Source organism: Micropterus salmoides, unplaced genomic scaffold (assembly GCF_014851395.1).
Source record: "Micropterus salmoides isolate LMB-PRFRI ecotype aquatic unplaced genomic scaffold, ASM1485139v1 Ms_hic_scaffold_22, whole genome shotgun sequence".
NCBI classification, from domain to species: Eukaryota; Metazoa; Chordata; class Actinopteri; order Centrarchiformes; family Centrarchidae; genus Micropterus; species Micropterus salmoides.
The window spans coordinates 11,661,245-11,675,876 of NW_024041373.1; the positions used below are offsets into that span (position 1 = coordinate 11,661,245).

General features: G+C 39.2%; 1 protein-coding gene across 1 annotated transcript; it reads right to left on the minus strand.

Moving 5' to 3' along the window:
- Window positions 1–10: 10 nt before the first annotated feature.
- LOC119917516 (lutropin-choriogonadotropic hormone receptor-like) lies at window positions 11–14,518 on the minus strand. Its single transcript, XM_038737877.1, has 11 exons — window positions 14,119–14,518; window positions 13,730–13,801; window positions 7,352–7,426; window positions 7,030–7,104; window positions 6,110–6,184; window positions 5,751–5,828; window positions 5,494–5,562; window positions 4,993–5,067; window positions 3,295–3,483; window positions 3,071–3,124; window positions 11–2,504 (listed from the first exon to the last, which is right to left on the minus strand). The coding sequence occupies exons 1-11, from the start codon at window positions 14,325–14,327 to the stop codon at window positions 1,355–1,357; spliced, it is 2,121 nt and encodes a 706-aa protein (XP_038593805.1). The 5' UTR covers window positions 14,328–14,518; the 3' UTR covers window positions 11–1,354.
- Between the last annotated feature and the right edge of the window lie 114 nt (window positions 14,519–14,632).

The following is a 14,632-nucleotide window of genomic DNA, read 5'->3' on the forward strand; positions in this document are numbered from 1 at the left end:
CAGTGACAAATCCTTGAAAAGTTTTCATTTTGACATTGACAGTGTTGTCGCAATTTTAGTAACATTCTTTGGTGCAGGCCTGGTGTGTAACATTGTAAAATTAATTTTCTTGTATACCAGCTTCAAATATTGCATCCTAAATAGTGTAGTGTGCACATTAGCGCAGAGTGTACTTTATAGCAGTGGTTCCCAGTCTGGGAGTCAGAACCCCCACAAGGGGTTGTAAGTTCATTCTGAGTAGACGAAACAGGATATCTGCAAATTACTTGTTCATTCTAAAAATGATTCAATCAAAACAAAGGGGGGGGGGTTAAACGGTATGCAGCTGAGTCAATGAGCACATCTTCTATATAAATGGTCACAGAAGGAGGATCTGTGGCACCACCAGAACCTGATGTCCTTATGTAAATGCCACATGTCATTTTCCACAGTTATGTGTTGGACATGATGCACTGAAGGGACTCTCTGTCCAGCATTTGTATGTTCAGTTTCAGAAATACATTGTCAACCAAAGTAAATACGAGCTTCTTAATAAGTTTCTCAGATGAGATGCTGAGTGCTGTTTTTGGAAAGGTAAAGCATCCCAGGTAAATCCATATTCGGGTATGTGTTCTGAACATATGTATACAAGTGGAGGTTTGGCATGGGACTATACTGTATATCCTGGTATGTTAGTCTCGACAGCTGTTATATGGGGAAACAGTTGGTTAGCGTGAGTAATTGAACACCTTTTTTTTTCTTTTATTAAAATGTCATTGTGAAAATCCAGGACATTTTGAACAGCAGTAATATTCTCAAAGACCAGGCTGCAGCTTTAACTGAGTCCCTTGGCTGCTCTGACATGTGTGCAGTCTTCAAGTGTGTCCAAATGTCTCCTGAGTACAACAACCCAGTAGATGGCACTAAAACTGATGTCGGATGAGCTAAAACAAAGACTTCCATTTGATTATATTTACTTTTTATTAATTCAAACTCAAAATCTCAGCCTTTCTAAGGATAGGATAATAAAGACTTTCTACCTGTTGATCTTTAATAGAACCAAATATCTGGTTGTCACAACACCATACACAAGTGCTGTTTTATATATCTTGATGACCATCAATTCTTTAGGATAGCTTTGCAAACAAACTGGTGTTTTATTTAATCCCCAATCCTGCTCCATCCACCTGCCACTTTGAGAGTTTCAGGTAATGTGGTACACTTTATAAACTAACCTAGATCAAATCTGGTCTGACGCCTGCCATGTACAAGACGAGCAGTCTCTTCAACCTGACCTAAAGTTTGAAGAAATGCATTTTTAGCGAGACAGCAGATGCTGTCTTCAAGTTCATAATACAATTCTCTATGTTGATGGTCATGTGGCTCCCTTGTTTAGAAAGCAACCCTTCATCTTAATGTGATAGGCATAGAAGCTATGCGAGTGATGTTTTCTGGTGGACGTTTTCTGGGTAGAGTTGAGGTGCGAAGCCAGAGTCTGTGACCTGTAGAAGTCAGTGTTGGCATGGCAGCAGCCGCAGCGGCTCAGCAGCAGGCGCACGTCCTTCCTGAAAGCCCGTGTGAAGAGGGTGTACAAGAAAGGGTTGCAGAGGGAGTTGATGGGATAAAAAAGGATGAGCAGGATCTTTGAGTTAGACACGGTTATGAGTGGCATGCGCAGGGCTGCTGAGATGGCAAAGAAGGAGATCGGTGCCATGCACAAAAAGTCTGTGAAAATGAGCACAGCCATGCGTTTGGCAATCTTAGTGTCTCCATGATGGGTAGAGTGCTCTGGGTTGTGGACGCTCAGAAATATGCAGATGTAACAGTAGCAAACCACCAGGAAAGCAACAACGTTGAAAATGAGCACAGCCACCACATAAACCTGAGAGGCCGGTGTGTCGATGTCCATGGGCAGACAGATGCTCACTTTGCTGTAACTGCTGACCCCCACTAGAGGGAGCAGGGAAACCAGCAGAGAGAGCCCCCACCCTGCCCCCATCATGGCGGTCACATGTTGCATCCGGAGCCTCTTGTTGACATGCATGGCATTGGTGATGGTGTGCCAGCGTTCTAGGCTAATCACTGTCAGTGTGTATACTGAGAGCTCGCTGGAAAACACAGTCAAAAACCCGGCTATGCCACATCCATGCCCTGTCTGCCAGTCTGTGGCGTGGTTATAGTACTTGTGACGGGAGTAGTAGTCCATGAAGGCGATGAGCATCAGGTAGAGCCCCATGCACAGGTCGGCGAAGGCCAGGTTACACATGAGAAACCTGGAGATGGTCAGCTTATGGTGGCTAATTAGCAGGATGACAAGAACAGCCAGGTTACCAGCCACAGCGAAAACTGTAATTATCCAGGTGAGACAGCGCAGGAATGGAAAGCCCAGCAGGTCCTCACAAGGGTTAAAAGCATCTGGCTTTGGCGTGCACTTGACGAAGGGGTTGTTCAGACAATTAAATTCCAGGTCTGGATACTGAAAGTTGATGTCGTCAAAAAGATTCACACCATCTGCAGTGGGCTCTCTAAGGAATACACAGAATGTTTGAAGATTACTGATGAAAATAAACTGTGTTTAAGATCAAATATTTACATCAAAACGATGGCTTCTGTTTGCGTCACAGGCCATATGAGGACTGCAAACATGTCCCTGTATTAGGAGTTTATTTTTCTCATCAAAATCATCTTGAAACAAATAGGATCAACATGTCAGTTTTGAGAAACTAAATATCTCCGGAGAGTTTGTTATTTTTAACTACAGTAAAATCAAAAACTATGAAGTGTCATGTCAAGTGACAGTTGCAGCTTTTGCGGCTGAAGAACGGCTGAAACATTCAGTAAACAGACATAAGTATTTTTTTCCCATAATTTTGCCATTTGCTAATTCCACTCCTTTGGTTAAATTTTGGGGGTGCTCCATCTTAAATCCTTTGTACACTTGAATATCGTTATGTTTGAGATACTGGGGGAGTGTATTATACATTTTCTAAGTTAAGGGGAGGGTTCAGAGAAAATATTAATGTCTTACTTTTTACCCCCCCCCCCCCAGTAACTTTTGTACTGTCCCTAAGTCCCCAGTGAAGTAGCTTACGTTTCAGTTTCGCTGAGATCGCACAGCTTTGTGAAGTTCTTTAAGGCACTTTCCCTTTAAATAAAAAAAAAAAAAAGAGGGGAAATGTTAGACCACAGAAAATGTCAATAAACTCCACAGCTAATTACCATGCTGCTGATGATCTGTATTCATTTGACAGAGCTCTTGTTCTTTATGCAGATGTGAATGGATTTGTTACATCTCTGGCAGCAGTTGTCGGTTACCTTTGTTTTCGACGCCATGTGTGGAAGGCACAGCAGTGGCTAGGGTACGTGAGCTCGGCCTCCAGCAGCTCAGCCAGGCTCTCCAGTGGCGGGAGGGCCTTCAGAGCAAAGGCAGAGCTGGCTTTCAGAAACCTCACCTGCCTTAACCCTTTAGGGGGGAGGGAACTCAGAGCTGTGGAGGAAACATCCCTGAATCACACACGTAGAGATATATTTCAGTGACGGTCAGTCAAATAACTAGAACATTCAGTGTTTTACTAAGGCATTGGACTACCACAAGCCACTAAATCAGTTTTGGCCAGTCATGTCTGGTATGTCACATTTTAAATTTAGTCGGAGGTTTACAAAGCCAGTTTTTCCCACAAGAAGAGCCACCATGTTAGATTTTGCTGATGGAATGCTGTTTCAGGCAAATCAGCCAATTTACAGTGTTTTCATATGCACCATCCAATGAGTAAATCGCACTGTTTTTCTAAAGAGATGCTCATTCACAACAAAATGCCCTATGACACAGAATAGAGGATGTAGTTACTGACATTTAATGAGGACACATTTTATTCCAAGCACAATGAATATTGAACATCGAACACAATTAACATACTTTCATCCCTCATTTAACCTGACATTCATCAAATCTGAAACTATCCAGAGGTACTACAATGAACCCTGCACAAGCAAAAGGAAGACCGCTAGCATTCCTGCGTGTCAGTGAATACTACAAATAATAATAATACCAAGATTAGAGGAAATTTCTTATCTATAATGTAGGATTGCTTGTAATCAGAGACCTTGCAAGCTGTATTCTCCGCCGACTGGGCTATTTGCTAACTAATCAGTATTCAGAAGCCCCACTTGCCTTGTTGGTTGTTTACACAGACAGGCTGTCACTGGCCTAATGTTTATACAATAAAATGATAAACATTGTTATGAATATTTATCTTGCTTACTGACCCAATTCAAATTTGGCCACCTTAATGCTGTTGATGTAGCAGATAGAGAATGTATGATTGTCCTCTCCCATATTAACTTTGTCACTATCGTAAATTTGCTGCTTTTGGATTTCAATCTTGTATCTGTGAAACCTGAACTTTTTAGGGGCTGATTCATTTTCAACCAAGTACATTTACTCAAGAACAATTTTTGGGTACAAGTATTTTACTTGAGTATTTCTTTTTATACTTCTCCATTTGAATACATTTCACAGGAAAATTTTATTTTTTACTCTACTACTTTTGACAGATATAGTTTGTAGTTACTGAAGCTTTTACATTCAACATATATTTAGTTGATAAAATATGAGGAGTTTCAATAGAAACAGTAATGATGAACTACATCAAAATTACACATGAACACATTAACTCTACTTTCCTATAATAAACATTTTCTAAAAAGGCAATACTTTATGCCAATACATAAAAAGTAACACTGTGAAAGGGGATATTCTGCATGACAAATTGAGTTTTACGTGTAATGGAGTATTTTTTTGATAGTTACTTTTGTAAACAGTTTGGGGCAGTGGAACAAGGTGTGGAGCAACATCAGCATTTTTAGTCACCTGGTACCACTCAACTCACTGTATGTTTAGCTCTGTTTTGCTCTCCACCTGAGATAAAAAAGCTGTTTAGCTGCTAGCTTTAAATGTTAAAATATTGATTCTCGCAGCTTTAAATAAATGATAATTTTCTTGGTACTACTTACAGAAGACTTGGACCTGTGGCTCCTTCAAAAGCGTCTTCTTGGATGTAACTGAGATACCTGTTGTCTCTCAAAATTCTACAAAAGACAAAAAAACAACTGAAACACAAGTGACTTCCAGTCCAAACTGTAGTTCTGCAGTTAACATGCAATATGAAATGAAATGTAAGATGACACATTAATGGCCAACAATGCCCCAAACCCCTTTTTCATCTACTTTTTGTTTTCTCAACTTGACACTGAGGAAGATGAGCATTATTTTTAGACTGCAGGGTGTCTGCACATATCTCGTCCCCATCAACATTCAACGGTACAGGGCAGAGTAAGAAAACAATGGGGCATCCAATCTCTGTTTAGTCTTACATAACGTTTGTTTAGTGGTACACTCAGTTTTTATGATTAGAAAAAGGAAAAACCTGAACAACAGCAACATACCGTATCAGACTGTTATGCTGTTGTTAGCTTAGTATGAAGGGAAAGTCTTTTAATTATCAAAATGCTTACAGTGTGTTGAGCTTGGTTCCATTGAATGCATGAGATTTGATTTCTTTGAAGCTGTTTCTAATGAGGTTCCTGTCAAGGACACAATGTTATACATTTTGTTGTTTGCTGTCAGAAGCATCAAGGTCAGAGAACTGAACATCCAATTACATAAGCATATTGAGACACATCTTTGCAACACATTCTTAACAAATGGTGACAAATTGTTGCTTCTAGCTCTGATAATGAGGTAACAAAAGAAATATGGCTCCTTTACTCACATTTCAACATATTCCTCTGTGATACCCTGGAAAGAATTCGCAGGAATGACGTCGATCCTCATGTTGTCTGCCATTTCTCTGTACACAGAGGAGTTAACATTCATTTGGGGTGTTTGGCTAAATTATCAGTTAGACAAAATTATGTATATTAATAGCAGTTAAATGAACTGTGACCCAGTTTCAGGATTTGCGGCAGTGTCGGTGGCATCATGACATTGATAGATAAAAGTAAAACTAGGCTCAGAATAATCAATTTGGGTTCCCCTTAGAGTTACACCAAGAACAACACACAGTTTTGCACACGCAGAAAGACACTAATCCTGTTTAGAAACTCACTATTTTTAAATGCGATTACTTACAGGATAATATTTGGCGCCAGGGAAGAGATAGTTGTGAAGTCTGGGAAGTGTATCACCCCTGTGTTCGAGATGCTCCTGTGAAGACGAGCAGCAGAGACAGATGATCATAAGCAGATAAGAACAAATCTGTGCAAACAAAATATCACAGAGTTGCAGACTGTCTCAGATGGTAAGAGAAATTTCATGAAGCAGTTTTGAAAAACATTCCCGCATAGATGTGGTTCATCACATCATGTCAGTGTCTGCTTGTAACCTTTGATATGTTCCTTTACATTTACCTTGTAGCAATGAATGCTAGATATATACAGTATGTAACGTACTGTATGTTCAGATGGGTATCTTTTGCCTAGAACATAGAGGTCATAAGAGGAGATCTGTAGCCTCAAACAAACTGTTCAAGACACAAGACTGCCAGTGGTTTGAAGGTGGCAGCAAGAAAGCAGACACAACCCGACTTTTAGATTTTAGTGTTTCAAACTCCATGCTCCCAGTTTGGGTTTTTTTATTCCATATTTGAAATTTCAAGCCTTACTCAAGATAACCCTGATGGCATCATTGGCCTTTAACCCCTTAACATTCCTCTTTTATTTCGCCCAGACAGTTTTGCTATTGGCTTTTTTCCCCCCAACTCATTTGTACTTATTTGATGTGTAAGCATGTATAGCCTCACTTAACTTACAACTCAATAGGAAAACATACACAAAATTGATACAAAAGCCAAACAATAATCCAATAGCAAGACTCTTAAGTCTACAGCCATGCTACATTATACTGCTGTGAGGCTGTACTTAGCTAACTGCGAACGTCAACATGCTAACAGGCTCACAATGACAATGCTAACATGCTGATGCTTAACAGGAGATGGTAAAGACAAAGCCACCTGCGATAACACAGGGATAATGTAAAACAGGAGGACTTACAAATATTCCAGCTTGGGCAGGTCAGTGAAGGCCTCTTTTTCAATAACCCTCAGACTGTTGATATTCTGCACTGAACTGCGGGAATGAAAATGAGGAGAAGTATCATTATTGTTGTCAGTGGCTGTCAACAAACACAGCATAGAACATTTACACATCAGCCGCACTGAAAGTCAAGGATTAAACACGTTGCTTTGTAATTAAGAGACTAATCCTGTGAAACTTAGGTGAAATGCAACACACACACACCAGCTGTTCAAATGAATAATTACTTTCATAGTGCAGTTTGAATCTGAGGTGCAGTGGAAGGTAAAGTGTCACTTACATTTGAGTCAGGCTGCGAAGGGAAAGGAAGGCGTGTCTCTGTATCTTTGTGATGCAGTCGCTCTGGGAGATCTCACTATGGCACAAAGAAATGGCTTCACATCACACAATGGATTAACAAGAGCCTATTAACAAATTTCTCCTGAAATGTCTAAGATCAACCTAGCAAATATGTAATTTTTAGTAAAACTAAAGTCTCATCACTTGCTGGATGTCCTTATTGTCCTGAGCAGCAACCATATTGAACACCAGTGAAACGTAGTAAGGTTGTTGGACTATAATAGTTGATTCTTAGGATCGCTCCAGTGCATTAGTCAGAACTCATTTGACAGGACCCCAGTATTTGTTCACTAGTTGAGGGCACGTCAAAGCAAAGGGGAGTTTTTCCCTAGTGGAGAATGTTATCACAGAGAAAATGAAATCACAGAGTTTAGAGCATAGTAGTCTATTATTAGCAAGGAATGCCCCTGATTGGCTGACTACATTTGTGGATCATATTCACACTCTCCATGGTAAAACTGTCAAAATGATTTGTAGACAAATCCAACCCACAAATACACTGCAATCTGCAAACACAGATTTGACACTTGCACAGAAATAGTCGTTGGAAAATACAAATTGTAAAGAGTGATTTGTAAAACATAAAAAGAGAAGTTTTAAAATTCGCAAACAAACGTGAAACGATCTGCATACACCGTCACCGTATTGGAATGGTAAGGAAAATTCCTTTGTTTTTGTTGTTCACTGAAGACATTTGGGTTTAAGATCAACAGATGAGTCTGAAACAAGAGTTCAGAATTTCATCTTTTATTTCCTGGTGTTCACATCTAGATGTGTTAGACAACTCAGGACATATCACCGTTTGTATTAGACCACAGCATTCTTAGGTGAGCAAAAGTAAAGGAACAAAAATCTTAAAGTAAATAACATTTAATATTTGGTGGCATAACCCGTGCTTGCAATAATGGGCCTGCGACCCATCTACATCACCAAACTGTTGCATTCTTCATTTGTGATGCTATTCAAGGCTTTTACTGCAGCTTCTTTCAGTTTTTGTTTGTTTCGGGGTGTTTCTCCCTTCAGTCTCCTCTTAAGGAGTTGAAATGCATGCTCTATTGGGTTAAGGTCAGGTGATTGACTTGGCCAGTCTGAAAACTTCCACTTTTTTCCCCTGATGAAGTTGTTTGTTTTGTTGGCAGTGTGCTTTGGGTCATTGTCCTGCTGCATGATAAACTTCCTCCCGATTAGTTTCAATGTATTTTTGCGTAAATTGGCAGACAAAATGTTTCTGTCCACTTCTGAATTGATTCCGCTGCTACCATCATCAATAAATATTAATGAGCCTGTTCCAGAAGCAGCCATGACGTTACCGCCACCATGCTTCACAGATGAGCTTGTATGCTTCAGATCATAAGCAGCTCCTTTCTTTCTCCACACTTTGGTAGAGATTAATCTTGGTCTCATCAGTCCATAAGATTGTGTTGCAGAACTTTAGCGGCTCATCTCTGTACTTCTTTGCAAATTTCAGTCTTGCCTTCCAATTGTTCCTGCTGATGAGTGGTTTGCATCTTGTGGTGTGGCCTCTATATTTCTGCTCTCTGAGTCTTCTTCCAACAGTGGATTGTGATACCTTCACCCTGCACTGTGGAGGTCGTTGGTGATGTCACTTACTGATGTTTTGGGGGTTTTCTTCACAGGTCTCACAATATTTCTGTCATCAACTACTGTTGTTTTCCTTGGCCGACCTGTTTGACGTCTGTTGCTCAGTACACCAGTAGTTTCTTTCTTTTTCAGGACATTCCAAATTGTTGTGCTTGCTATGCCCAATATTTGTCCAATGGCTCTGGGGTGCGTTTCCCAAAAGCATCATTGCTAACTACGGTAGCAACTTACTATGGTTGGAACTATGCAGTTGCGACGCAACTGTTTCCCAAAACCCTAGTTCGAACTATGGAGGTAACAAAGTTGGTAACTTACATGGAATGAACCATCGTTAAGCAACGCAGATGTTCCCCGAAACCATAGTTCCGACAAATGTTCGTACCAACTGTCGATAAGTTGCATAGCTTGAACTACAGCTCCTGATCTGTGGTTAGAAGCTTAGTTCACAGTGACTACGTCACAGGTAACAGAAAATGCAGTGTTAGGAGGTGGATTTAATGTGTTTTAAGCAGGGAATTTTTTCAATGTAGTTGTAAAAGTACTTTTAGATGTATTTGTTGGGTCATGGGTAGGGCTGCATTATTTCAGTACTAAGTAGGCCTATCTTAGAGTAGACCATCTAAAAACAGCAGGTGTTTTTCTCACAGATTACCCATCTGTTCACAATAACTTTATTTAATAATATGTCACCCAGTACAAAGGTTAAAGGACAAAACAGAGAATGTAAAGACAACACTTTATATATACTTATATAATATTACTTTCATGTATACATTTCCAGGCCTCTAAGGAAGATGGATGTTCTCTAGTCTTGATTACAAACATGCATAAATTCATGAAAGTACTGTAATGAATGAATCCCTGAGAGCTTTAGCTGCCATTATAACAAAGATTGATGAACTCACGAGTCGAACCAGCTTCTGTCTCTATATAGAACATTCAGACACTCAGCTACTTATCGCACGTAGCTATTCTCAAGACCTAAATTTTGTTTGCAGCCAAGGGATTCATAATAGTGTTAAAGTGATACTTGCAGATTAAACCTATTTTACTAAATGTCTTGTAATCGCTAATAGTTTTAAATTTTTTCTTAGCCTATATGAAGGCAAAATAAAATTATTAGGTTATATGTTATTTATATTGTTGATTTCAGTACCATTGTTGATTTTCTTGTTATTGCCGGTACGACTATGCTATGAAAAGCCTAAATAATAAGTTAGCATAATAATGTCACTTAATATCGGTCACAACTGACATATTTAGGCATAATAAATATGTGTGATATATGTGAGTTTCGTGCTGTGAAAGTCAGACGAACACACCTGGAAGCATGTTCAAACTACATTGGTTCAATCTAAGTTAGTTCAAACCACGGTGGTACCAACAAGGTACAATAGTTTTGGAAACAGTCGTATTTCAGATGTTTGTTAGTTTAACGATGCATCGTACCAAGATAGTTTAATGCAACCTTCCGTGGTTGTACAGGAAACGCACCCCTGGTCGATTTTCCTTCTTTTCTCAGCTTGACAATGGCTTGCTTTTCTCCCATAGACAGCTCTCTGGTCTTCATGTTGGTTTATCCTCTTTAACAGGAAATGCAGTCTTTATAGGTTTGAACCAAGGATGAAAACTTAGACTAGTCATGCAGAGCTATTTAATTTGGACAATCAACCTAAAAGGCAACACCTGGGCTACAAGTAACATCTGTCAGTCACATGTTCCAATAGTTTTGCTCACTTGAAAAATGGGTGGGTTCAAACAAAGGGTGATATTTCCTGAGTTGTTAAACACATCTAGATGTAAATACCAGGAAATGAAAGCTGAAATTCTGAACTCTTGTCTCATACTCATCTTTTGATCTTAAACTCAAATGTCTTCAGGGAACAACAAAAACAAAGGAATTTGCCTTACCGTTCCAATACTTTTGGTGGGGACTGTATAATATTAACCAGACAAGCAGATAAATCATTTTGCATTCATTCAAGTTCTGGTATTCAAGTACAAGTCACTGATTTCTATTTGTGGATCATGAGATTTTTGTGGATTTGAAATATATTTGTGGATTGTGTTTTGTGTTTACAAATTGTAATATACATTTGTGACTCATAGTCTGTGCATTTCCAATGATATTGACATTGATTTACCACCATACATTTATGACACAAGTTATGGATTTCTTTCCTTACTTTTAATGCACTTCTCTTAGAAATAGGACAGAGTTGATTGATATTGGGATGCAAACCATGAGGGAAATATTAAAATACCACCAACAACAATTCATACTTCTAGGGTACTACACACACACACACACACACACACACACACACAAACACAAACACACACACGCTTCACCTCATGTTTGGAAAAGCTCCAAACATACATCAAGGATGCATCTAGGCCAAGAAGACTAAGTGAAAATGTTTAAGGAGGACTAAACAAAGACCTTCAGAGACAAACAAAGTCAACAAGACTTCTTGATTTGCCCTTGAGCACTTTGTTTTCTGATGGAGGCTGGCTTCCTTTTCTGAGCTACACTCCATCTTCTTTTTGTAATCATCGTTTTAAGACTCTCATTCTGCTATAATCAGCCGACACTTTTCTTGGGTTAATGTCACTCTGCTTCCATTTCATACAAAGAAACAATTAAATGACTCCATCTGTACTGCTTAAAATTTTGTTCTTTTACCCCCTCCTCTGATTGCATTATGTATAGTGTCATAATTACCACTTACAGCTTGTAAAAAGCTTTTTCACATGGTCATCTAGATGAAGCTGTGCTGCTGTGCTTCCAGTTTGCATCATCTGAAACACAGAGCTCCTCATGTCACTCTGCTTTGACACAGGTTTTATTGGCCAGCATGCTGAAAAGATGAAGTCTCACAGCGTTAGGACTGTAACCTCATGTAAACTTTAATGTATTATATCACTATCAACTGTTTTGTGATAGAGAAAAAATCCAGACATAACGAACCTATCGCGTGGAAGTACTGTAAGTATTCGGAATTGACAAGACCTTGTCCCTGAGGAGCAGAGACAGCAAATTGAACACACTCGACACAATCCAGCCCCATTTGAAAATGGTTTCACCAAAAGCTAACAAATGTTATCTTCTCATTAACTGTTCATGATATATTAATTACATGGTGAAACCCATACACTAAAACAATTCAGGCTAATGTTATGGCTTTAGGACTTGAGTATTTAGTAGCTGTAAACATGATAAAGATGAGACCAAATTAATCAGCGATTAAGATGAAGATCTATCAGTTTTAAATGGATTTTACTGACATGTAATCCAGACCCAAGGTACAGCTCCATTTAGCTGGTGGTATTTATGGTGTTTTTTGTTTTTTTTTGTTCGACAATTTTCAGTTTTTAACGGACACATATTGCTCTTTTAAATAGATCATGATCATCACAAAGAATATCAAGCAAAGAATATCCAGAATTGATGACAAATTCACCTTTCACCTTTTTGTTGATTCTTAATGACTGAATGTCTGAATGGGACACATAGCTAAAGGCTGCTCTTGTAGAATGAAGTGTAATGCTGTAAGAACAGAAAAGGCGTTCAAGCGTAATCCTAAACCTGTTCGAAATGTGATGACTTGTGCATGTGGATGAAACTTTATAATAACTGACAACTGAATCTTCAAAATCTCCAGAGCAAGACATCAAAGTGAAATGTAATTATGTTAGGAAATAATGAATAGTCATCAACAAATGTTCACTGTTGCTGTTATTGTGCCTGGTCAAGATACAAACAGCTGGGACATATCTGATGTAATAGTTGAGTCTTTATTAGTTCAGAGTTCATTGGCTCATGACAGAATTCCTCCTCCCCCAAATAGTGTTTCAGATATCAAAATGACTAAATATCAATACGCACCCCATTTTTATTTCCAAGCCTTCTTTCTGAAAATAATATAGTAGTCATTGCCACATAGAGTTATTATGTTTATCCTAATATTATTCTTTTAAAGGACATAAAAATCACACTGAAAATGTGAAATTGCACCCATTGTTTAAATCTGTTCTGAGGTGTCAAGAGACAGGTGGACGCACGTACATGTCCTGTAGAAACTCTCTTTCTCTATTTCCTACTGGTGCTACAATATACTCCCACATATTTGGTTAAAATCAAGCCAAGGAAGGTTAATGCCTAACTATGACCTTGATGAGGGAGAATCTTTATAGTGTTGTTTGAAATCCTAATTGGACATACTGCAAATGCTCTGCACACACAGGACAATAGGTGGCGCTACAGGGGAAGTATATTTTAACTGTAAAGTTGCCATGGACTCATGGAGGCCTATAGAGAAAAGGTCCTTTTTCTGTCCTAGACATTACATTTCTTCCCAGTGGATTTGTTTGCAGTATGTTCACCCACACACATTCATATTACTGACAATGTTATTAGCATAAATGTTTATTTAGGGTCAGTCAAATGTGAGTTTTATGTCCAGAATCATCATATTCCAGTCATATTTCAAGACTGGAAACATACAACAAACAAACTGTGTTTATCAGGTAAAATGTATGTAACTTTAAAACAGTTCGCTCAAGTTTTAATTGTCAGCATTCCCCTTTGCTTGTATGATCTGTCAAGGCCAAGTATCTCATATTCCAAGTTAAACCACAATTTAATGTGACATTAAGACACCTACAGTATATTTCTTCACTCAACAAAAACATGTAAGAAAAAATAAGAACTTACATTATTGTAATGTTGATCAGCTCCTTGAATGCATGAGTGGGGACTTCTTTCAAGGTCAGATGAGTGAGCCGTCTGTAACATTCATAGGTAAAGTTGTTGAAATAAAACAAAATTGCAAAAGGCAGACATGTCTCCTCGGGTTATCCTTCTAAATGACACTTATGATCAATCCTGTAATACGTTTAACCACGTGTCAAAACATTAATGTTAATGTGACAGTGAGGGAAATAAAAATAAGTTCCAAAAGAAAGCCAAGTCCATAAAGTACGACAGGGACACTGACGTGTTCAGGGTAAAATAGCTATCTCAACCCTCGGTGGGTAGATAACAAAGATTTTAAACGAGACTGGCTACTATGGACACTATGGAAGTTGGGTTAGCCTACTTACAGTCGAGGCACGGATGTTGCTCCTGCCCGGGTGGCCAGCTGAGTGTCTCTGCTGCACTGAAAAGTGTCGGCGCTGCAGCGACAGATGGCCGGACAGGTATAAGCCCAGCAGGAGCACACAGTGAGCACACAGGACAGCGCGACCAAGAGCCAGACCGCCCGGGGAGCCATGTGTGACACCGGGCCACTCACGATGGAATTAAAAAACATTCAAATAAAGAAGAAAAGAAAACCCTTGCTGACTCTTCTTAAAAGTTCAAGATTAAAAGACAACTACTCTGGAAAATCTAACATGACAAACGAAAGCTAAATAACGTTTTTTCCAAACCTGCACTCTCACTGATAGAGTTTGTGGATCTCACTGCTGCCTTCAGGTGCTGTCGTAATTGCGACAATGTTGCCCTGCTTGGAGACCTAACAAAGTGAAATACAGGCGGATTTTGCTTTGACAGCTGAGCAGCAGAGATGTGACGTTTAGTGGGTGGAGGCAATGAAAGCTCTGTGAAATGGTGTTG

What these genes read in the sequence shown, in the direction of transcription:
- LOC119917516 (XM_038737877.1), bottom strand. Translation starts at nt 14,327, where the DNA reads ATGTTTTTTAATTCCATCGTGAGTGGCCCGGTGTCACACATGGCTCCC. An exon ending in CTGATCAACATTACAATAAT is followed by an intron (nt 7,427 to 13,729) that starts GTAAGTTCTTAT and finishes TTTGTGCCATAG; the next exon opens with TGAGATCTCCCAGAGCGACT. An exon ending in GATCTCAGCGAAACTGAAAC is followed by an intron (nt 2,505 to 3,070) that starts GTAAGCTACTTC and finishes TGTATTCCTTAG; the next exon opens with AGAGCCCACTGCAGATGGTG.